Raw genomic sequence first — 24,978 nt, 5'->3', positions numbered from 1 at the left:
CATTTTCACAACCTCCTGACATCCATTGACTACTATTTCCTCTATCTCACTAGGTCTCTTTTTCTCTTCTTGGATCATTACATCTGTAGAACTCTATAGTTGTGTCTATTTCAGCTCTAGACATGACTTTCAGACTCTGATTTACCTTCAATCTTATCCAGGTTGCATTGATGTCTAAGTTTTGCTTCTGGCATCAACTGAATTATTGTAAGTCCTGGCAACAGATGAAACAAAAATATAAAATGGCCCCTGGTGCTATGTGGTCAATCTCCTTTTGTTTCGGCAATTGTTGGTGGCAATGTCAGAAAAGATGGTAGAGAAGATACATATACATCTGTATGTGTATTATATGTTTCATACACACACACACACACACACACACACACACACAGATATATAGTATAAAAACCATGATCCAATTTTCAAATACTATTTAATCAACGTTTTACTTCCAAATTTGCTTTCTTTTCTGAAGCCCTTGCCTTCAATGAAGGTCAGTGATCAAAACAGCACATATATCCCTAAGGAATCAGTTTTGCCCAATCTTATTTTCTAGATTTTTTTTTAGCTTTAGATTTGTGTCCACATAAATCACTAGAAATCTTCCTTTAGGTGCCAGCTGAAATTTCACCTAGGGAAGCCTTTCTCAATCCCCCTTAATTCTAGATCCTTCCCTCTTAATTATTTCCTATTTCTTACTATATAGCTTGTTTAATCATAGTGGTTTGCTCATTGTCTCCCAGAATTAGATTGCAAGTTCTTTGAGGACAGAGCTTCCTTTGTCTTTCTATTTTAAGTGCTTTTCAGAGTGCCTGGCACATAGTAAGTGCTTACTACATGTTTATGGACTGGTAGAATTGGGTAGTAATAACCTAATTGAACAAATCTTAAGAACTTCCCTGTTACATCTTGGATATATATCCTAAGAAGGTAGCAGATCTCTCTACTGTTATTAACGGTATGAAAAACAGATGCTTTAGTATGTCTCAGTAGGGAGTTGCTACGCTTTCATTTGCATTTCTTCTTCTGACCTTCAACCAACAGCATTCATGGATGCACAGTATCATTGCTCAGAGGTCAAACAACTTTTTCTCCTCAGAGAGTTCAGTTCTTTCCTCTTCAGGAAGAACCATAGATCTCTAAATTAGACTCAAGTGTTCAGTAGTTGTACTTTTCCCCCTCTTTCTTCTATATGACCTGACATAGGTCAGCATTTCCCTCTATTTATTCAATTTCTTGTTTTCTCACTGCCTTCTCCCCCTCCTTTCCCCTTGACCTTAATGAAACACTTAATTCTCCTGATAATCTGGAGGGTAGAGAGATATTCACTGAATGCTTTCATTTTATTTTCTAAAAGGAAGATCAGTCCACATTAAAACATCACATACTCTGTACCAAGCATAGTTTGTATAGAGTGAGGTCATTATATCTTTGTTGATACTCTTGTTCCACTGAACAATACTGTGCCATATTGCTTGTAGATCTTAATTTGTAAAAAAAAAATCACTTTCTTTGTTTTTTACATCTCTTTAATACTGACAGTTATGCTCAATTTTTCTTTCCATTGTTTTATTAACTTCTTACTTTGTATAACTAAACTGTCATACTTATATATTCTTGTCAAATACCTTCTTCTTTTCTAGCCCTTTCCTTCCTTCTACTTCTCCTCTGGTCTTTATGAAAGTAAAGTTTATTTTACAGATGAAGAAACTGAGACAAGCAGGACTTTACTTTCATTTTCTTCAATTCAAGTTGTTCTTCTATTCTGCTTTCTCTTTTTTCCTGGGCTCTTCACTTTTGATGTATTCTATTTGATTCCACTGGTCAGAACTAGGAAAAGCAGATGAAAGTTGAATGGAGACAGATTGATGCTTGATATGGAAGTTCTTGATATTTGGATCTGTTTCAGAAGGTAATGAACTTTCCCTTGATAGAAGCTTCCAATTAAAGGCTGGACAATCATTTTGGAGGCATGTTGTCATGAAGATTATTTTAAAAAGTAGAACTGGATGTCTACTGAGTTAGTGTCCAACTTAAAAAAATTCTTGTGATTCTGTGATTGGAAGAAAAGGATTTGAGGAACCCAAGTGATGCCATCAGACTGAAGATGAAAATCAAGTTTAGAACAAATAGATCATTGGGAGAGTAGGAAGAAAAAGACTATGACTAGAAAGAGAATTTCAGGATCTTGAAAGGAAAATGGTATTAGGATTTGATTGAAATCTATGATGTGGTTAAGTTTTTGTGTGGTTATAGGAAGAATAGAGATAAAAATCATAAAATTGATGATCTCAAATGCTAGGAAATTGTTGTTCAGTTTTTTTCAATCCTGTCTAACTTTTTATGACCCCATTTGGGATTTTCTTGACAAAGACACTGAAGTGATTTACCATTTCCTTCTCCAGTTTATTTTACAGATGAAGAAACTGAGACAAGCAGGACTCCATGCCCAGTATTCTATCTATTATGCCACCTAGCTAGAATATTAGATAGATCAAAATTGTGAATGTTGCACTTATCAAGGATGAAGGAGAGATTGAAGTAATTGTAATCAAATTAAAGGATGAAGACACTTGTGAATCAGGAGCTGAAGTCATTGAGGAAGGAGTGCTGCATGTGAGACCTGTAAGATTTTTTCTGAATCTGAGCTTCTATGATTATGGTAAAGGAATTTCCACTGGAGTAAATATATACCTAGGTAGGTTTAGCAGGAGAGAAGGAAATAGATTATGACCTTTCTGATTCCATGGCTAACCATTTTCTCACTCTTTAATATATATATATTTTTAATTAACAGAAATCTATTTTTCTCCTTTTCACTTAATTGAGAAAAAAGAGAAAAATGAAGTTCTCATAACAAATATTCAAGCAGAGCAAATTCCTTTATTAGTTGTTGTCAAAAATATTTTTCATTCTGTACCCTTAATGTGTAATCTCTTCCAGGAGGACGAGTAGCATGTTCCACCATCAGTCTTCTGGAATAATGAATAGTCATTGCATTGATCCAAATTCTTACAGCTTTCAATATTGTTTTGGCAGTGTCATTATTGCAGTTTTTCTAGTTCTACAGATTTCATTATTCATTAGTTTATACAATTCTTATAAATTATTTGTTTTTATAATGTTGATTTCATATTATAAACTGTTCTGGTTCTGCTGACTTCATTCTGGATCAGTTCATATAAGTCTTTCCATGGTTCTCTGATATAATGATCATTTTTACAGTACAATAATATTCCAAAGGAACTGGCCACTTGGGCAACACAGCTGCTTTTTTCTTTTCTTTCCTTTCCTTTCCTTTCTTTTCTTTTCTTTTCTTTTCTTTTCTTTTCTTTTCTTTTCTTTTCTTTTCTTTTCTTTTCTTTTCTTTTCTTTTCTTTTCTTTTCTTTTCTTTTCTTTTCTTTTCTTTCTTCTTTCCCTTCCTTTCCCTCTGTTCACATAGAGTACCATGCCTTATCTATGAGTGCTCTGCCCAAAAGAATGTACATTTGAATCCTGAAACTTACCAAGATATCAGCTATTCTGGTCAATATCTTGCCACTGGACCTAGATATATCTGGAGGAGAAAGTGAAGCTGTTGACTTTGCACAGTTCTTCTTCTTTAAATCCAATTTACTTGCATGTCATGGCACCATCTCCCTGATGTCATGGTCCTCTTTGAGAACGAAGGACAAACAACAACTACTATTCTTCTTCTTTTTCCACCTTAGATCCCTCTCTTTCATCTCCAATTCTTTTCTTGTTCTATTTCTCCTTTTTATTTTTCTTCCTTCACCTGCTTCCCCTTCTTCAACTTCTCCTTCAGTCTTTTCAAATTTCTCCTCAATAAACTCACTTTCTGGAATTCTTCACAATTTCCTAACCATACAAATTATCTTCACAATTTCTTCTTTTTCTTCAGTTTTAATCTTTCTCCTACTCTCTTTCTCATACAATCTTATTCCATGGAAATCCCAGTGGTTATTGATTTTGGGTGAAGAATAATGAGAACACTACTTACATTTAAAATAGGTAGAAGATCTAAAACACTATAGTCCAAATCTCACACTATTAAAGGGAAATCAACGAAATCTGGTCATGCTAAAAAAAGACAATTGGTTTTGCTGTACCAGGGTATTCATAATTAAAGATAGGAGTACAATGCATTTGTCTAATGAAGAGTTCTTAGACTCACCTAACTCTTGCTTCTTGCTTTTGGTTTAATTTTCATAGTAACCAAGAGAATTGTGGGGCTTGAAGGAGCTCCCTCACCCCAAAATGGCATAACTTCTTTGTGTTTATTATTGGATGAAGTCTCCAAATGGGATTTGACAGAATTGAAAAAGAATTTTATAGCCCCAATCTGATAGTTCACTGGAGGGCTCTATCCAGAAATAGAAGATTTAGTAAAAAAAAAAAAAAAAAAAGACTGAATTAAAAATAGGACTTCTGATAGCTTTTCCTGGATGCTTAGATAGGTATGATTATTTTAGCACCTGAACTATATTTATGATCTAAAGGAGGTTAACCCTCACTTGCCTATAGTCTTACCTTACCACATGGTAGCAAAGTGTAGCAGATCAAAGAATATGAATAGTTGAAGACCAAACATAATTATATGTTAATAGTGATCCATATCAGAGAGGATGGCCTGATACCAAGAAGAGATCAGGGACGTTATAGTCAGCAAAGTACAGAAGATTAGTATGACAATGTGGAGAGTATAGGCAACTCTGTCTCATCAAAGATATGAGTAATAAGTGATTGTTGATTGATCAGTGAGTTATTTTGGGCACACCTTGGTCAAATGCAAACCCTCTATACATATGCCTTAGTAATATACATTGACTTGTGAGCCTTCATATATATGCTTTTCAATGTGTGTACTCCTATGCAGATTCTGTGATCACATGTATTTCTGCACGTGTGCATGTACTCATTATATGATATCTTTTTGGGCAAGTGGAACTTTTTAAAAATTTACCAATTTGCCCTCCTATTTGATTGAGTTTTTGGCTTTGAATTAATCAGTCTTTTCTTATCGACTTATCAAAAGTATACATATTGGTGGTGGCTCACAGGCTATGGTTTTGAATGTGTCCTGACCCACAGAGTGCCTTGAACCTGGATTAGCTTACTTAGACACATACATGGGGGATGAGGGATGGGTTCCAGGTGCTACATTCCAAAATAGGTTTGAAATAAATGGAAATGACTTGGGTGTGGGCAACAAATAGGGAAAGAGTAAGTTTTTGTGAGACATATATATATATATATATATATGTGTGTGTGTGTGTGTGTGTGTGTGTGTTTTATATATATATGTGTGTGTGTGTGTGTGTGTGTGTGTGTGTGTTAAATATATATATTCCTAGTAGAGAAAGTCCTGAATTCAGAAAGGCTCTCCATTCCTACTATCATATAGGGCCCTGCTGGGAAAATTAACTCTGAGTCTCCATAGAAAAGGACAAACCAATATTAAGAGAGAAAGTACAGTTGTAAATTAGGTTCCCCAGACAGACAAACCTGATTATACAATAGGTTGGTTGAATAAACAGTACTATCTTGGAATCTATTGAGTAATTACTGTGTTCAAAATTATTTAGAGACTTGGTGTTCTCCATCTACACCCACATTAAGCAGAAAATTGATATGCAGTAACAGGCACAAGTGAAAATGCACCAGAGAAAAGGTCGCTAAGCATGAAGGAAGGATTGCTATCTCTGAACTCAACATTTCAGGGGGTTGTATAATTCTTACTCATCTTGTTTTTAAATATAAGCATTCCAAAGTAGGGAATGCTTTCAGGTATCTAGAAAGTATCCTCAATGCCACCCATTTCCTTGAAACACAAATGTATTCATGAATTATGGAGTACTTCATCCCAGTGACAGAAAAATTACATATTGCATATCACATACCATTTTGATAACTGTGAGAAAGACCTATGACTGGATATACTTTAACATGAGACAAAAAGAGATGAATGATGGACAAGAGCACTGAAGATAGTGTACTCAAGGGTTCAGTCATTCTGAGAGAAAGATAGTTTAAGCATCATTCAAGTTTGAATTGGGGGAAGCAAATGCACTCTTGAGATATACATTGTGGTGACTGGACCTGGGAGGATGCCCCTGAATTGGTTTTCCTATACAGTGGTGTGTACTGGCAGGCATGCAGCTATAATGGTGAAGAAGTATATCCTCCCCTCATGTCTGATATATTCTGATTGCTCCATGTTAATTATGGGTTTTTGATGAGGTTAGTAATTTACAGTGTAAGCATAGGCAAAGTCTTTGATCTCAGGATGATTATAGAGCTATCTGTTATAGGCTCCATAAATGACAACCCTGAACTGTCTGGAAGAGTCAGACACTATTTCTGATTTTTTCATTCTTGATTAATCTTTTGTTTTGGTATAATGCCCAGTTCCGTGATAAAATTCTTATTTTAATGATTCCTCAAATAATTCTGAATTTATGGTTATTTCTTTTTCCTTCTAACCTTCACAAATTCTTTTGACACATTCGCTTTTGTTCATAAACGTCTGTTTATTAACTTTTAGGTGTAACTTCTCAGTCCACTACTAAGTTTTCTTGATCTAAACAAGTGATTTTATGTTTCATTCTGTAGTTGAAAATATGTTAAACTTGTAGTCAAGAGAACTGAATTCTGCTTCTTCTCTGCCATTTAATATCTGTATGACTTTGGCTAGATCATATGATCTTTAGTTGTTTCAGTTTCTTCATAAATTAACGAACAAAAAAAAAATCAAGTACTTCCCGTGTGTAAAGATACAAAAATAAATGTGAAGATTAATCCTGCCCTCACTGAGCTTACATTCTAATAGGAGGAAGCAACACACAAAGGGGAATAATAACCAAAAATGGATACTTTTACTTAGAAAATTATGATGGTGGATGAAGTCAAAAGAGAGTAGATTGATATACCCTTTCAGTAACAATGATAGTGCTGATCTGATTATAGTTCAAGAACTGAAAATGGAGGCAAATGGGCTAGAGATGGTAGAAGAGTAAAGTGAAATGTGGCTTAGAGCAAGCATCATGGTATAGTGGACCACCAGTAAAGCACTCACTAATGAGAATCCTAGGAGAACCAAAGCAAGAGTTCTGGAGCTCAAAAAATTAGGTCCTCCAGGGCATGGTCTCTGTTTTATCAGGTGCCAATGTAGCTGGGCAAGAAGATGGAAGCAGAGTAAGATCAAACAAGAGAATCTCTGTGAAAGGGCATGGAAAAATTGTGCTATTCAATTGTCATACAAATAAATATAATAGCATAATATTATACTCTTATTTTTATGTGCTCTTAAGTATATGTATAATTTAGAATTCTAGCCCCTGGGTAAATTGAATTAGTGGGCAGAGAGGACATGGAAATCTTGAAGCCACTTTGGAGGAAATGCTAATATCATCAATCAGTCAACTGATCCATCAATAAACATTTAAATACTTATAATGGTCCAGGCACTGTGCTAGAAGCTGGGGTAAAAAGACACAAATTAAATAATCCTTGTTTTCCTAAAGTTTACATTCTATTAGGAGAGACAATACATACATACATACATATGTGTATATATATATATATGTATATATATATGTATATAAGTATATACAAAATTTATGCAAAGCAAAATGCGAAGATTTTTTTGAGGTTTTTTTTTTTTTTTCTGATTGGTTGTTTCTGTCAGGAAAACCATTCTGACAATTAGAGCTGTCAAAAAAAGAGGCTGCCTTGGAAGGTAATTGGTACCTTCTCATTAAAGATCTTCAAACAGAGATCGTATGACTAGTTGGATATATTATATTGGGAGTCCTTTTTCAGGTAAGGGTTAGATGAGATGGTTATTGAGGTTCTTACTAACTCTCAAAATATGTAAAAAAGAAAAGATCTATCTCAGAGAGAAAGCTTCCCCTTTGGTACAGATATTGGCTCCCTGTGTTGGTTATCGTTCTTCTAATGAGCATCTAGATTACTACAGTTTAGATCTTGCTTCTCTTTTTGTCATTTAGGTTTATTTCCTCTTCCTTTGTGCTTTTCCCATCTTCTGTTTTAAAAGAAATGCTAAAATCCAAATGTCTTAAGATGATAAATTAAAAATTAGAGGCAAAGGAGAAATATAGATAAGAGTGAAGAAGGCAGGAGAATGAACAAGTCCTGAACATTAGAGGATCTAGTAAAATGAAATATAAAGATCATCATAACAAGCTTAAAACTACTTTTTTTTAAAATTCATTTTTCCAAATTATCCCCTCCCTCCCTTCACTCCCTCCCCCCGATGACAGGTAATCCCATACATTTTACATGTGTTACAATATAACCTAGATACAATATATGTGTGTGTAAATACCATTTTCTTGTTGCACATTAAAAACTACTTTTTTAATATATTCATTTCTCTGAATGTTTCCAACTGCAGGAATGCAAGTTTGTGTTCACAAGTCATAAAGTCTCATCCATGTAAATATTTGTAAATAGCCTACCACTCACTGAATCCAAACAAAGTCTCTATTGTATTTACCTGAAAAGGAGCTTCAGTGTTCCTTCATCATAGAGACTAAACATAACACTTGCTAAGGACCACAGAATTGACTGGTGAGACTGATGTCTAGAACTCAGACTTTCAGGTCTGTGCTACAATCTACCAGGACACATTGCTTCAGTAGGTTTTCTGAAAGAGAACTTTGTTAATTGAATGATTAATTCTTCTCTTCCCTTTGTCTCCTATCCTCCTTCTCAAAGGACTTTGTGAGGTCTCTCACAAAGCCTAACTACTTAAAAACTATTCACTTTTGTGATGGACCTGAGCATGTGTGGAGGACATTATCCAAGAAGTCCTGTGGATTTGCAGATAATATACAATACCCCAGTCATTACACCTGTTATCAGGGAACTGGATAAGGCACAAATGATAAATTTATTAAATTTACCAATGATCTAAAGTTGAAATGGAAAGCTAATGTATTCAATGGAGAATTAGGATCTCAAAAGATTTTTGACAGTCTAGAATGTAAGATTGAATCTACTCATATTGAATAGGAATAAATGTTAAGTTCAACCTCTGGGTACCAAAAAAAATCAATTTCTCAAGTAATAAGCAAGAGGGGGTATTGCTAGACACATCTGCAAAAATAGATCTAGTGGTTTTAATTAGGTTTAATTGTTAGTATAATATGAGAACCAACACAGCAACTTTAAGATGCGTTAAAGAGAGACATAGCATACCCTAATCAGGAAGGCAATAGATCCATTATCATCTGTCCTAATAAGACCACCTATGAATGACTGTTTCCATTTTGGGACAGTCTCATTTTTAGGAAGACATTGAGATGGTTGAATACACACAGAGGCATGACTTTATTGGGGAAGGTAACCAAAATCATGAAATAAGAAAATGAATTGTATGCATTGGATATGTTCACAGAAGCAGAATGTTTTAGTTGGCTCTAAATAGAAGATGGAGGCATGAAGATTTTTATCTTGATGTAAAAAGCCCACTTAATAGAGATTTCCAAAAGTGAAACAGCCTTTTTCCAAAGGAAATGGGTTCTCTGTTACTTCAGAGCAGAGTGAAGACTGGAGGATGGCTTGTTAGGGATAATATAAAAAAATTCTGCTGCAAGTATAAATTGAATTAGAAGTCCTCTAAGTTCCCTTTTGATATTGTAATTCTATGTGAATTTGTGAAAAATCACAGCTATTGATTACTGTTTATTACTTATTGTTATTATTTATGTTTATATCACTGGCTTCCTTAGAGGGAGGCCCCATCCCAGAACAGAAAATCAGTGTTGATGCACCTTAAAGCCTTCAAGCATTACTTTTGCCTACTTTGCCTATGGCTTGTGGAACCTGCCTATTCTAATAACATAATAATTATAGAATGATGTCAGGCTTAATAAGTCAAATGCTCAGTGTTCAAAACGTTACATTCTTCTCATCCTGCTGTTCACCTTTTCACTCACCCCAAGAAAGTTACTTTGCTCCGGGGCCTAGTCCTGCCCATCAATCAGATAAAGACATTATAAATTTGTCTTATAGCTGTTGGAAGGAAGAATTAATATCAAGAAAGGAAAAATATGTCTCTAGGCAGAGTAATAAGATTGAACTTGAGTTGGCTGTCTTGTAAAGATATGACTATGACATTCAGCTCTAGTAAAATCCACTTTTACATCCATACTCCACAGAAAAGCCAGGTTTGTTAAATGAAACTGACTGGTAAAGAATATTTGAATGATAACATCTTTCTTTTCATTGGCTCCAACATGTAGTCAATTACAAACTTTTTGTCAGTTTTGCCTTCACATCTATTTTTATTGGCTTTATAACCAAGGTCACAAATCTTATGTCACTCCATATCTTAACAGCTTAATGATCTTCTATCTCATATCCCTGCCTTGAGGCTCTGTCCCTCAAATCCAGAGAATCTTAATATTTCTGTGTCATGGACCCTTTTGGCAGTCTAGTAAAGCCTATAGACTCCTTCTCAGAATGCCTTTAAATACATACAATAAAATGCATAGGATTACAAAGTAAACCAATTATAATGAAATTATTATATTATACATTATAAATATTAAATATACATTTTTTTTAAAGTTCAAGGATCTTGGGTTAAGAACCCCTGATATTATCTAATTATACTTTAATTTATCATAATTTCATTACTGTGTATATTATCTTCACCAATAAAGATCACTATTGTTCTGTTCCTTTTTTATCTTATGTGTTTTGTTGTTGTTGAACTAACTCTTTATATGAACCCTATGGACCATAGCACACCAACATTATCCCTGGGGGTTTTTTGGTAAAGATACTGGATTGGTGGCTATTGCCTTCCCCAGTGGATAAAAGGAAAAATACTACAACACAATACTATTATCATTAACCTTTAGCTTCCCTTATAATCATCTACATTTTATTTTGTGTATTTAAAAACATTATTCTGTGAAGAAGTTCATAGATTTCACCAAAGTGCCAAAGGGATTCGTGACATAAAAAAGGCACTTCTGCTCTAGGATAAAGTATAAACTCTTCCATTAGCTTTTAAAAGTCTTACACAAAACTTGGTCTCAGTTGCTATTAGTTTCTACCTTCCCCCAAAAGGCCTTGCATTTATTTTGCATCTACTGCATGTACATATTGCTTTTGCCTTAGAATATAAGGTCTTTGTACCACTCTCCCATTTCCTCTCAGCACCTAAAATAGTGCTTGGCATAAAATAAGAGTTAATAAATACTCTTGATCAAATGATTTACTTCTAAATCATTTGGTTATTATTAAAGGAGGCCTGTTCTTTGGTGAAAAGAAATTAGACTTTTGATCAAGACATATATCGTTTTCTCTTGATAGATTTTTTATTAAGTAATTTCAATTCATTCACAAAGGATAGTATTTGCAATGGTAAAAATAATATGTCCTTATTTATTTTTAAAAAGAGTTATAGCCACTACAAAATAGGCACTATTGAATATATCATGGCATTTTCCAGTTGAAAAATGGTCAAAGGATATGAATAGACAATTTTCAGATGATGAAATTGAAATTATTTCCACTCAAAGAGTGTTCCAAATCACTACTGATCAGAGAAATGCAAATTAAGACAACTCTGAGATACCACTACACACCTGTCAGATTGGCTAAGATGACAGAAACAAATAATGATGAATGTTGGAGGGGATGTGGAAAAACTGGGACACTGATGCACTGTTGGTGGAGTTGTGAAAGAATCCAACCATTCTGGAGAGCAATCTGGAATTATGCCCAAAAAGTTATCAAACTGTGCATACCCTTTGATCCAGCAGTGCTGCTATTGGGCTTATATCCCAAAGAAATACTAAAGAAGGGAAAGGGACCTCTATGTGCAAGAATGTTTGTGGCAGCTCTTTTTGTAGTGGCTAGAAACTGGAAAATGAACAGAAGCCCATCAATTGGAGAATGGTTGGGTAAATTATGGTATATGAATGTTATGGAATATTATTGTTCTGTAAGAAATGATCAGCAAGAGGAATACAGAGAGGCTTGGAGAGACATCAACTGATGCTGAGTGAAATGATCATTATACACTTCAACAATGATACTGTATGAAGATGTATTCTGATGGAAGTGGATATCTTCAACATAGAGAAGAACTAATCCAATTCCAATTGATCAATGATGGACAGAATCAGCTACATCCAGAGAAGGAACACTGGGAAATGAGTGTAAACTGTTACCATTTTTTGTTTTTCTCCCCAGGTTATTTTTACCTTCTGAATCCAATTCTTCCTTTGCAACAACAACAACAACAACAATAAAATTCGGTTCTGCACATATATATTGTACCTAGGATATACTATAATATATTTAATATGTATGGGAATGCCTGCCATCTGGGGAGGGGGTGGAGGGAAGGAGGGGAAAATTTGGAACAGAAGGGAGTACAAGAGATAATGTTGTAAAAAATTACCTATGCATATGTACTGTCAAAAATGTTATAATTATAAAATTTATAAAAAAAGAATATATCATGGCAATCAGAATTTTAAAAAAAGACCCCAAACCTGAGGTAGGATTCAAATACAAGTTTTCTTTGAGATCAATACTCTCCTTATGATGATATGCTGGTGTAGTCTGTGACACTGAGGAATACTTTCAATAAATAAGTATCTCATGTGATATTAATACTTAGAAGATTATTGAATAAAATATCCATAATCAAACTAGTCATGAAATTTATAATTTTGATATACCTATAAGAGACACTTATCCCAGTAAAGTCTTTAAGACTGTATTTTTCTTTGCCAAGAAAAACTTTCATGAAAGCAATAAACAAAACCTTAATCAGATTTAATATTCTCTAGATTTCTCATTTATTTACTATAGAAAAATGCCTATAAAAGATTTCCTGCCAAGCCTTTCTGTCCAAATTCACATTGTGGTGTAGGTGATAAGCATTTTCTCATTTGCTTTGTTTTTATTATTTGACTTATCTCTTTTGAATGATTATAGAATTCATATGTGAGGCTTTGAAATGTTCTCAGGAAGGATGCAATGAATAGAGATTACTTTAGGACAGGATCATAGATTTAGAACTAAAAGAGATCTTATTCATTGAATTCAATACTATCATTTTATAGCTGAGGAAACTGAAGTACAAAGAGATTAATTGTCTTGCCAATGGCACGCAGCTAATAAGTGGTCACACAGCTGAAGTGGCATTTGAACTGAAGATGTCCTGACTTCAGTCTTGTGTTCTATTCCACTATTCCACAAAACTGAGCTTTGGGTCAATGTCAACGTCTGTTAGAGACAGGATTTAAACTCAGGTCTTCCTAATTTAAAGGCCTAATTTAAATTTCTGCCACATTGCAACTGAAGAATTTTGTTATTGATAAAAAAATGCTCATTTTTGTTCCCAGCATTGGCCATGCTAAATAACAATGGTTATTTCTGGTTAGCACCTTAGATGAGCATGTGACTCTATGTTTTCTTCCTTTTTTGATGCTGAAAGTCATTGGATCATTGAACAAAGTTATATTTAAGGTTGTCTTTGTCACAACATCTTATATTCTAACATATGCGTGGGACACACACTGAAACTTGGTAAGTAACTTGGCCACAGTTGTGCAATTAATAAACTCTAGAGTTTGGATTTAAGCTTGAACCTTCTCCTGACTCTAAATACAGCACTTTCTCCACTGTAACACACAGCTACCGGCATTCTGAAACCAAAAACTTATTCATGTACCAAGTTCTTAATACCATTCCAATGTTCCAGCAAGCCCTGCATTTCCCACGGCAAGTAAACACATCTTCCCTTACCCTTTTTTTGACTGCTGGCCAAGATTCTAAGCCCCAAGACTATGGCCTCCCCATCTTCTGGGTCATGAGAGATTTAAAAAAATAAAAACTTTTCCCTTGAGAGACCTTCACACTTTGGACAGATGATTGTGAAATAATCTGACAGTCCCTTAGGGTGATAAGTTTGGCCTTGTACTAGAGGGAGCAATAGAACCAGCAGAAAATAAGACTTTGCTACTTACTGGTTGGTGAGTCTAATTGTTTCACAGTTGTGGAAGTTTTCATTTGATATTGACTTCAAGATAACATAATAATAGCTGACATTTATGTAGCCTTTTAAGATGTGTGAAAAACTTTATATTTGCTATCTTACAAATAAAAAAAAAAGTCACATTGTAAAATGTTTTCCCTTACAATAAACCTTAAAGGGAAGCACTGTAGATATTACTAGCTTTGCCACAAACGAGGAAACTCAGGCTCAAAGAGATTAAGCAATTTGACGAGGATCACACACCTAGTATCAGAAGCATGATTCAGATCCTACTGACTCCAAGGCCAACATACTATCCATTACACCACACTGCCCTGGGATAGCTTAAGTAGTATTATGGTTTAACTCCATTGCCTTTTGAAATACTTTGGAGATTCTTCTCATGAAATATGAACATAATGAAATTGCTAAACTATTTACTTTCCTTTAGAAAAGAGATGTTGGGATGTTCCCCATCATCTAGATGTATTTGATGGAAGTGATTTGTGTGCCTTTATGAGATGTTTAGTTTGAGCTAAGGGACTCACATTTAAAAATAGATTTTTTAAAAATATTAAGGTCTTGAATCTACAAATTAGTGAAATTGTTATTTAAAATTATAACCCTTATGAAATTACACAAAAATAAAAAAAAATATTCAAAACCTTTAAATTAGAATTTCTTGACTTAAAACGGGACAGGAAAAATAACAGCAACATTTTGGACAAATATTTGAATCTGCTTAAGTAGAATCATGTTCACTCAATTTGCAATTAGACATTTTAAAATATAATTATCCATTGGCTTGAAATATGTAAATAATTTTGGAAATCATGTAGAGTCATCTTTGAAAAAGAAGTTCATTTTCTTTTTGAAAAATTTGGTTTAATCCTAAAAAATGTTTTATTGATGCTTTTTTATATTAAAGTCATTTGTGGAAATAACTCCTCACCTAAAATCCAAGAATTGAACTCTCCTTTATACGAAAGAAAAACAGTAAATCAAAAATCCTTAATACAATAACTCCATCCGACAATGTATATGAGATTCTGCCCTAGTTGTCTCCAAAGTCTTGGCAGAGAGGACATAAGTATGATTCATTATCTATTCTCCGGGAACATTATTGGTTTTTCAATTACTCAGAGTTTGGTTTCCTTTTACACATTCTCTCTCTATAATGCAACAAGAGAGTCTTTTCTTTGCTTGGCTATAGCTACAGATAACTAAGGTACAAATTGATATTGCATGTGGGTGTGTGCAGTAGGGCATGGGACCAATTTGATGATCATTTCCCTCCCTTCTACCTTTTTTATGAAAAGGATTTCTCCAGGTGACACCTTGCAGTTCACTCCCCTGGATAATCTTTGACACCCTCTCTAGCATTACCTGTTTAGCAATCTTATTAGCTCAGAGTGCCACTCAGTGCTTCCTAATGTCTGTGGAAGCCAAGAGTAACCACTGGGAAAGTTATGAAATAAGCAGAGAGAAAAGGGAATGAAAAGAGAAAGGAGGAAGGAGAGAGAGGAAGAGAAAAAAAGGGAAAGGTGGGAGAGAACTCATAGAGGCACAGATGATGGCAACTATCACCATTACATTGCCAAGAGCCATTTCAGATCTGAACAACCTTAGTAGTAGGAAAAATAGAAAGCGATTTGTGCTGCATAATTTGAAAGGGCCCTAGGCTAAGCCTTCTTTTTTCAAAATATGAGTTTTATTGCCTGTCATCCCACGACTGCAGCTTTACTCCTTTGGGATTTAAAGATTTTTCAGTTGTCAAGAATCCCTTATTAAATGGAAAACCCCTGGCTGAGGGAGGTAGCCTGGTGTTTTGGAAAGAAAAACAGCAAGACTTCATTTCTAGCCCTGTCTCTAACATTCTTTACTTTCTGTTGATTATTTCCAATTTATGTTGGACAAGTAGCTTGTCTGTATACTTGTCTTCATGGTGACTTCCCTTTTAGACTGTGAGTTCCCTGATGTAAGGGGCTGGTTGTGGTGATCTGCCTCACTGGTTTAATGTTGGTACAGAGTAGGTGCTTTATAGATGTTTATTGATTGCTTAGTTTAAGTGACAATGATCAAGCTACTTAATCTCTCTATCCTCAGTCAACTTTAGGATCCTAGATTTAATTAAATTTTTTTTTATAAAGCTTTTAATTTTCAAAACATATGCATGGATAACTTGACAACGTTGACCCTTGCCCAGGCTCACACAGTTAATGTCTGACATAGAATTTGAACTCAGATCTTCTGTCCAAGTCCAACACATTATCCATACTGCTTCACTTAATTGGCTCACTGATAAAATCACAGGCCCAGATTAACCTTTTCTCTCCATTCTAGCAAATAGTAAGCCTTGTTAGTTAATACATTAAAGATAGAAATGACCAAATAGAGGGAAGAGGGCTTAAGATTGGTATCAGAAAGGTGAGGAGAAAGAAAATGCTAAGGAAGTCACTTGGCAGTCACTAGGGCGGAGAAGCAGTAGGAGAAGGAGGTCCGCAACCTCAGTCTTGGAGCACACAGTTAACAAGGTAAATGAGGAGACACTGAAGACAAACTATTTCAGAACTGTGCTGGGTGTTACTCAGTCCTCAGTAGGAAAGACAGTCTTGGATGACCAGAGCATTTATGCAACAGCAGGAAAGTGTCTACTATGAGGCTTTGGGAACAGGGCAGCGATCTTCCTCTGGAACATGGAAGCCAGAGCCTGGGGACCTGCCAGGAGCTGAGGATCTGAAGCCAAGGCAGAACCATTTGACCTATCCCCAGCCTGTTCAGAATTTGAGTTTGAGACCTCCTTCTATTTGGGAGCCCATTACTTCGGGGTCTACTTCTTCCTTGTAATAGAGATGTGGCCCTCCATTTTCTCTGAGCACCCGGACAAGCAGGGGCTTTCACCAAGGGTCTTTTCCTAATCTTTATTCCCCTCCTTTTCTATTTTTAGTTTTGGGAGGGAAAGGCTCTAATCCCAAGTTTTTTTAGGGACAAGAGTTAGTAGTCACTACTCTGTAGAACCACTTAAAGGAAGCATGAACTGTCCATCTTCTCATCTCATCCATCTTGTTCCTCTCCTTATCTATCCATTGTTAGTCCTTCCCCCACTCTGCTAACTTCTTCGATTGTATCTTTTAGGGACATTTTCCTATCATTAATAAATATCTTCTCTTTCAACCTCTTATTTTCATACTTTCCCCATTATTTTGAGATCAAATAAGCTTGGCTTCCCCTAAAAGGTACCACAACCCTGGCCATCGCTGGAGAAATTCTACAACCCCCCTTCCCAACCCACCCATTAAATACACTTAGGTATGAGTAAGATTTGTCTTAATCCTCTTCCAGACCCTCCCTTGGTTGCCATCACTCAATGGACCCTTTTCCTTTGATGTTCATACCACCCATCTCCATCTTTCTATCAAGATGATGACCTCAGCATTATCTTGTACTCTTACTCTCCCTACTCACCCCACACATCCACAAAACATCTGACCCATTCTTCCCATTCACAGAGCTACCATCCTAGTTCAGCCCTTCATCACTTCTTGCTTACAATGTTGCAATAAATAGCCTCCTAATTGGTCTCCCAGCCTTAAGTTTCTCACCATTTCAGTCCATCCTACCTACAGCTGTTAAGCAACTTTCCTTAAACTCAGACTTGACCAAGTGATTTCTTTATTAACCAAATCGATGGACATCCTTTAAAATGTAAGTGTGTTTTTCTCTTTTAAAGTCCTATACAACTTGGTCCCATTCTATCTTTCCAGGCTCACTAGATATTATTCTTCTTTTTACATTCTTCCATCTTGTCACACTGGTCTCTCTCTGTTTCTCACAGATGACATTCCTCTCCCATCTCCATACCTTTGCATTGGCCTTCCCTCTGCCTGCCTGAGTTTCTCCCTACCCTCCACCCATTTCTTCTGCTTCATAGAATCTTTCTCTTTCTTTAAGATACAGCTCAAGCACCATCGGCTTTTCTCCAGCTGCTAGTGTCCTGCTTCCAAAAATACTCTGTATATATACATATATATGTATGTATTATATAACATACATATAATACAATGTATAGTATAGCAATTATGAATTTTATGTTTTATACACACACACACATATATATATATATATATATTTATATGTATATATTACAATGTAAGCTCATATTGACTAGGAATTACTTCATTCTTTGTTCTTTTTTCCCTAAAATATAGCACAGTATCTGGTATATGGAAACTAACACTTGATTGATTGATTGATTGATCCTTTTGCACTGCTGTACCAGCCCTTGGGCTTTCTTCCCTCTTTATTAAAGAAAATCAGTAGCTGGTTCACAGTGCTCCCCTGGAAGCAAACCTCTACCTTTATAACTGGGAACTTCAAGATATATATATATATATATATTTTTTTTTCAGTTGTTTTCAGCCATATCTGACTCTTGAACATCTGGTATTTCCTTGGCAAAAGATACAGGAATGGTTTGCCATTTTCTTCACTCATTTTACAAATGAGTAGACAGAGATAAACAGGGTTAAGAGATTTGCCCAGGGTCATTTAGTTTGTATATGAGGAGAAATTTGAAATCAGGAAGTTGAGTCTTCCTGACTCCTGGCCTGATAGTCTATCCACTGTGCCTCCTAGCTGCCCATTACACACACAGACACACAGACACAGACACAGACACAGACACAGACACACACACACACACACACACACACACACACACACACACACACACAATGTTCCCTCTAAAGGCCTAATCTCCAAATTTACAATCCTCTTCAACTTCCATGGTTTAAACATTTGCTTCACTTTAGGCACTTAATCGTTCTTGCTTTTAAGCTTACATTCCAGTGAAAAGCTCACTTCACTTACAACAGGGATGCCCTTTGAGACCTTTAATCCCACCATCACATAGAAGTGTTTTAACTCCATGATCCAATGCTTTGAAACTTCTCTCTCTAATCAATCTCTCATCCTTCTATTTCTCCCTCTGCCCTTCTCCTAAACCTAGATTTATTCTTACTGAGGGACAGTCACCTTACCCCTCACAGCACTTCCAGTCCATCACTCCTCTAATTTCATTTACCTCTCTTGTATCTATTATTAATCAGTTCATTTACTAAAAAAAAACCACACTCTTCTACCCTTGAATCTTTTACCCATATATCATATTTTGATTCACACTTTACCGATTCCTAGTTCTGGGTTTACCTCCATTGTCTCTACTTTCTCCACTCTCACTCATGATATTTTGAATACTATTGAGGAAGGACACCTTGATAGGGTCCACTATAAAGTCCACTATAATCCTTGTCTTGACTGGGTCCTCATTACTTCAACACTATCCTTTTATTCTTTCTTGGTTGATTCACAATAGCACTCTCTATAGCAGTTACTTCAAACCTTCTCTTCTCTTCTCAAGTCTCTTCTTCTACCTTCTTTCTCTTTTTCTTTATCAGCAGAGGACCTTATCTCTCAATTAAAATTTTTTTTTGACTACCTATCATGTGATCTCTCTTCTCCCATATTTTTTTACCTCAAAATCCCTCTGAATGGAGAAATGCAAATTAAGACCACTCTGAGATACCACTACACACCTGTCAGATTGGCTAAGATGGCAGGAACAAATAATGACAAATGTTGGAGGGGATGTGGGGAAATTGGGACACTAATACATTGCTGGTGGAGTTGTGAAAGAATCCAGCCATTCTGGAGAGCAATCTGGAATTATGCCCAAAAAGTTATCAAACTGTGCATACCCTTTGACCCAGCAGCGCTACTGCTGGGATTATATCCCAAAGAAATACTAAAGAGCGGAAAGAGACATATATGTGCCAAAATGTTTGTGGCAGCTCTTTTTGTTGTAGCTAGAAACTGGAAGATGAATGGATGTCCATCAGTTGGAGAATGGTTGGGTAAATTGTGGTATATGAAGGTTATGGAATATTATTGCTCGGTAAGAAATGACCAGCAGGAGGAATATAGAGAGGCCTGGAGAGACTTAAATCAACTGATGCTGAGTGAAATGAGCAGAACCAGAAGATCACTGTACACTTCAACAACAATACTGTATGGGGATGTATTCTGATGGAAGTGGAAATCTTCAACATAAAGAAGATCCAACTCACTTCCAGTTGATCAATGATGGACAGGGGTAGCTGCACCCAGAGAAGAAACACTGGGAGGGGAATGAAAATTGTTAGCACTAATATCTGTCTGCCCAGGTTGCATGTACCTTCGGATTCTAATGTTTATTGTGCAACAAGAAAATGATATTCGCACACATGTATTGTACCTAGACTATATTGTAACACATGTAAAATGTATGGTATTGCCTGTCGTCGGGGGGAGGGAATAGAGGGAAGGGGGGTAATTTGGAAAAATGAATACAAGGGATAATATTATAAAATATATATATAAAAAAAAAAAAAAGAAAGTTTTTTTCCAACATGAAAAAAAAAAAAAAATCCCTCTGAATGTCCCCCATTCATTTCCCCTTTACTCCAGTCTCTAAGATGAGCCCTTTTCCATTCTAAGACTATGCATTCTACTTGTGACCTTGATCCCATCCTTGCTTATTTACAAACACAGCATGATATAGTAGAAAGTTCTGGATTTGGATTCCTAGAACCTATGTTTTCAATTCCTGGGTCTTCCACTTACTGCCTTACTTGATCAAATTAAGTTCTCTGAATCTAAGTTCTATTATTTATTTATTACATTTCTTAAATGAGGAGGTTGGACTAGATCATCATTGAGCTCTCTCTTAGTTATAAATCTATGATTCTGTTATCTACTAAAGATGCACCTACTTCTTGCTCACCTTTAGTCGACTGGCTCCTTCCATGTTCCTACATACATGCCCAGGTTCTTTCCATCCTTAAAAAGTCTTATTTGATCTTGCCTTCCTCTTTATCTATTTTCTTTGATTATTTTCTTTCTTTCAAAATCAAGGTCTTAGAAAAAGCCATTGTTTCTTTTTTTTCACTTTTTACTTTTCAATTCCTTGAAATCTTCTTTCCTATCCTGTCACTCAGATTGAAACTGCTCTCTCTTAATCTTTACTCTGGTGATCTTTTCTCAATCGTCATCCTTCTTGACCCTTTTGCAGCCTTTGACACTACTAATGCTCTTGGATACTCTTGCCTTCATTAGTTTTCATGACACTGACCTTTCCTGTTTCTCTTTCAGCCTGTCTCATCATTCTTTTTCAATATCCCTTGGTGTATTATAATTTCTTTCTCTTTTTGTTTCTCAAATTTCAATATCCAAGCCTAGTCTCTAAAATGAATTCTAGTACCATATCTCTACCTGGATATCTTGTAGACATTTCTAAACAAAACTGATCATATTTCTCCATATACTTATTCCTATAAATTTTATGTTTCATCAAGCCATCTAGATTTATAATCACAAGTATCCTTCAATCTTATCTTTTTCTTAACTCCCACATATCCAATCACTTTTCAAGTTTAATTGATTTCATTTCCACCACATATTTTGCATTTGTGGCTAAGTTGCACAATGAATAAAGTCAGGAAGACGAGTTCAGATCCACCTACCAGATGTTTAACCTAAAACAAGTCATATGATAAAACAAGTAGTCAGTAGCAGAGCTGGGCTTTGAATCGAGGTACTCAGATGACAAATCTTGTGCTCTTCCCATGTTTTTTCTCTCTTCTTCAGTTTCCTCAAGTGTGGATAATAATTACACTTACCTCTCAGGGTTGTTGTGAGAAAAAATGAGATAATATTTGCAAAGCACTTTGTAAACATTTTAGTGCTATATAAATGCTAGTTTCATAATCATTGCAATGATCCTAGGATTAAAATTATTAATATGATTTTTAATTATAATAATTAGTTATTTTACTAATAATCATCATTATTGTTATCTTCACTTATATGACCAGAACAAAAATCTAGATTCTCATCAACTTTTATCTATTGTTGTTTATCCTTCAAAGAGGACCAAGACATCAAGGAGGTAATGCCACGACATGCAAGTGAATTGAATTTAAATAAGGGAGGGCTATGAAAAGTCACCAGCTCATTTTCTCTTTTAGAGCCATTTGGGTCCAATGGCAAGATATAGATCAGGATGACTAGAGATGGTTCTAGATGAAATGGGAGCCCTTGAACTTTTTGAGCTAAGGATTTCAACAGGTTCTCAGTTTGACTGAAGCCATCCCCATTCAGTAATTAAGGATAGATAGTAATTGAGACAAAGAATGTCCTCTTTCACCTAGTCAAAAAAACTAAATAATAGTCTCCTAACTGATGTCCTAGTTTCTACTCTTTCCCCTTTCCAATCTATCCTTCATAGTATCAATCAGCAAATATTATTAAATACCTATTATTCTAGGCATTCAGGAAGTAAATTTTAAAAATGAAATAACCTCTACTCTCAAGGAATTTGCATTCTAACATGGGAAAAAGGACCATATAGTTGTATTATAGATTAATTGTGGTAGGAATAAATGCTAATAACTACAAATTAGCAAAACACAAAGTAATTTGAGGAGGAGAGAACACTACTAGTTGGGGAAATGAGGAAAAAATTTGTTTAGAAGATAGTGCTTGAGTTGTGTCTTGAGGTAAGAGAGAGAGAGATTCATCCCTAGTGTCTGGAACCAGAGATAGTTAATAAATGTTTGTTGATATGGTGAGCTAGGAGTGCATTCCAGGCAGAGGGAATGGGCAATACAAAGACAGGTGATATCCCGAGGTTCAAGAGGAGGTCTCTTTTGCTGAATTGAAGGGTTCAAAAGAGAGAGTAATGGACAATGAAGTTGAAAAGATTAGAGAACAGTTTAACCTTAAGAGTTAAACAGATGGCAGCTAGGTGGTGCAATGGATAGAGCACCACTCCTGAAGTCAGAAGGAGCTGAGTTCAAATATGATTTTAGACACTTAATACTTCCTAGCTTAACACTTCCCTGGGCAAGTCACTTAAACCCAATTACTCAGGAAAAAAAAATTAAACAGGAAAATTTTGGAGAGGTAATAGGGAACCATTGAAATTTATAGGGGAGATGGCATAATCAGATTAGAGTTTACAGATCACTGACTGCAGTGTGGAGTTACAGGATTCTAGATCTAGAAATGGAAGGTCCCTCAGGAATCATCTAGTCCTATCATCTTATTTTACAAAGGTTGAAACAGACCCACATAAAATAAGTGACTTGCCCTGATAAAACAAGTAGTCAGTAGCAGAATTAAGCTTTGAATTGAGGTTCTCTGATGATAATTTGTGTGCTCTTCCCATTGCAACACATGTTTCCTCCACACCAGCCAAGATAATCTTCCTGAGGCACAAGTCTGCCCATGTCATTCTCTTGTCTGAAAGTCTTCACTAAATTCCTCTTTCCTCATTCAGAATGCTTAGGTTTAGTTTCCATATTAGCCCAATCATTGTTTTCCACATACCTGCCCCAGGGCCATTCTTACTGGCTCAGGTTCCTGACATGAAATACTAATTACAATTAGGTCCTATTAGTAATTCTGGGTATTAGGCCAGGTCTGTTTCATTCTATCAGGAAGTTCCACATGTAGGGCTTAAGGGTATAGATGAAGTCTCTTATTTTTATTTCACATCATGAAAATTTTCCATTTAAAGATACATTAATCAGTTGGAAAACTGATCCTAAAAGAACAAACCTCAAATTTCAGTCTTGCTTATCCAATCCAATAAGTACCTATTATTATGTGTCAGATACTGAGCATACAAAGATGAAAATGAACAGTTCCTACCATTAAGCTTACATTTTAATGAAAATTTAATGACAATTGCTCTTAATTCTTATATCTAATAATCACAAAATCTTAACTCAAATGATAATATTAATAATGATATTATGATAACATTGGGCAACTTTTATGTGGCATTTATTATGTCACATTTGCCACTATGCTAAGTGCTTTACAATTATTATCTCATTTGATTCTTATCCCATGACCCATTTTACAGGTGAAGAAATTGAGGCAAAAAGAGGTAAGTGATTTGTGCAGGGTCACTCAGAGAGTAAATATCTATTCCCTGTGCCATCAAACTGCCCCATACCATCTAGCTGCCCATAATATCCGTAATATACTTTGGATCCTTTTTTGTTGTCTTGAGATGCACCTGTACAATGCAAAGAGAGCTGTCCCTGAAAAACTTGAGGTGAAACCCCTTTTGATTAACTGTAGGACCAAGGGCAGCCATTTAACTTCTCTGAGTCTCAGGTGTCAGTTTCCAGATTTATAAAATGGGAAAACTAGGAGAATAGATAGCCCTTAAGGTTCCTTCCAATTCATTCTATGATGAATTCTCCACTGGATAAATATTTTTTCCTTTCCCTAACTTCTTCTACCTACTTTCCCTAGTTGGGTATTTTTTCACAGATTTAGCTAAGCTGCTGGATGTACTTAGTGACTGCCTTCCTAAGGGTTCTCTGTTCAGGTCAAAATGAAAGGTTATGTAGTTCCTCAGACTCAATTTCTTGGCTGCTAAGTGGGAGACATCCTCTCAAAATCTGGGAAATTTATAATCTAATTCAGCTATAGGAGCTCAGTATCTTTTGGTATACAGATGTGCATTTTCCATTTTTCCAGAGAATAAAGTATACCAACTACTCTAATATTATTAAGAATTAAATTCCAAGGATAACATGATTAAATGTAAAACTTAAATTTCAAAATTTCCCAGCATAATATCTCTCATTTAAAAAAAAACAGCTTTACAATAGAACTGATTATTTTCTACTTACAGAATTTTGGCTTTTTACTCTTTTTTGTGACTTCTTTAGATCCAGAAGTTCCAGTCAGCAACAATACTAGATAAAGTGCAGAAAGGGTTAATTAGCACCATTTAGTGTAACTCCTATCTCTATTCACACAATTTTAGAGCTGGAAAGGCCGTCAAAGGTCATCTAGTCTTTCATCACTAAATTGAAAAAAGTGTCCTTTC

General features: G+C 35.5%; 1 protein-coding gene across 3 annotated transcripts in view; it reads right to left on the bottom strand.

Moving 5' to 3' along the window:
• The window catches only part of VIT (vitrin), a 152,159-nt gene that overhangs the window by 97,767 nt on the left and 29,414 nt on the right, over nt 1–24,978 (bottom strand). For all 3 annotated transcript variants that reach the window (XM_074288180.1, XM_074288181.1, XM_074288182.1), the window contains one exon: nt 24,779–24,844. In XM_074288180.1, coding sequence (XP_074144281.1) covers nt 24,779–24,844 — 66 coding nt within the window. The remainder of the gene's footprint in view (nt 1–24,778; nt 24,845–24,978) is intronic.

The sequence above is a fragment of the Sminthopsis crassicaudata genome, chromosome 2 (genome assembly GCF_048593235.1).
Source record: "Sminthopsis crassicaudata isolate SCR6 chromosome 2, ASM4859323v1, whole genome shotgun sequence".
Classification (NCBI taxonomy): Eukaryota; Metazoa; Chordata; class Mammalia; order Dasyuromorphia; family Dasyuridae; genus Sminthopsis; species Sminthopsis crassicaudata.
Note: the sequence above shows the minus strand (reverse complement) of the source record. Positions and strands in the feature narration are given on the sequence as shown.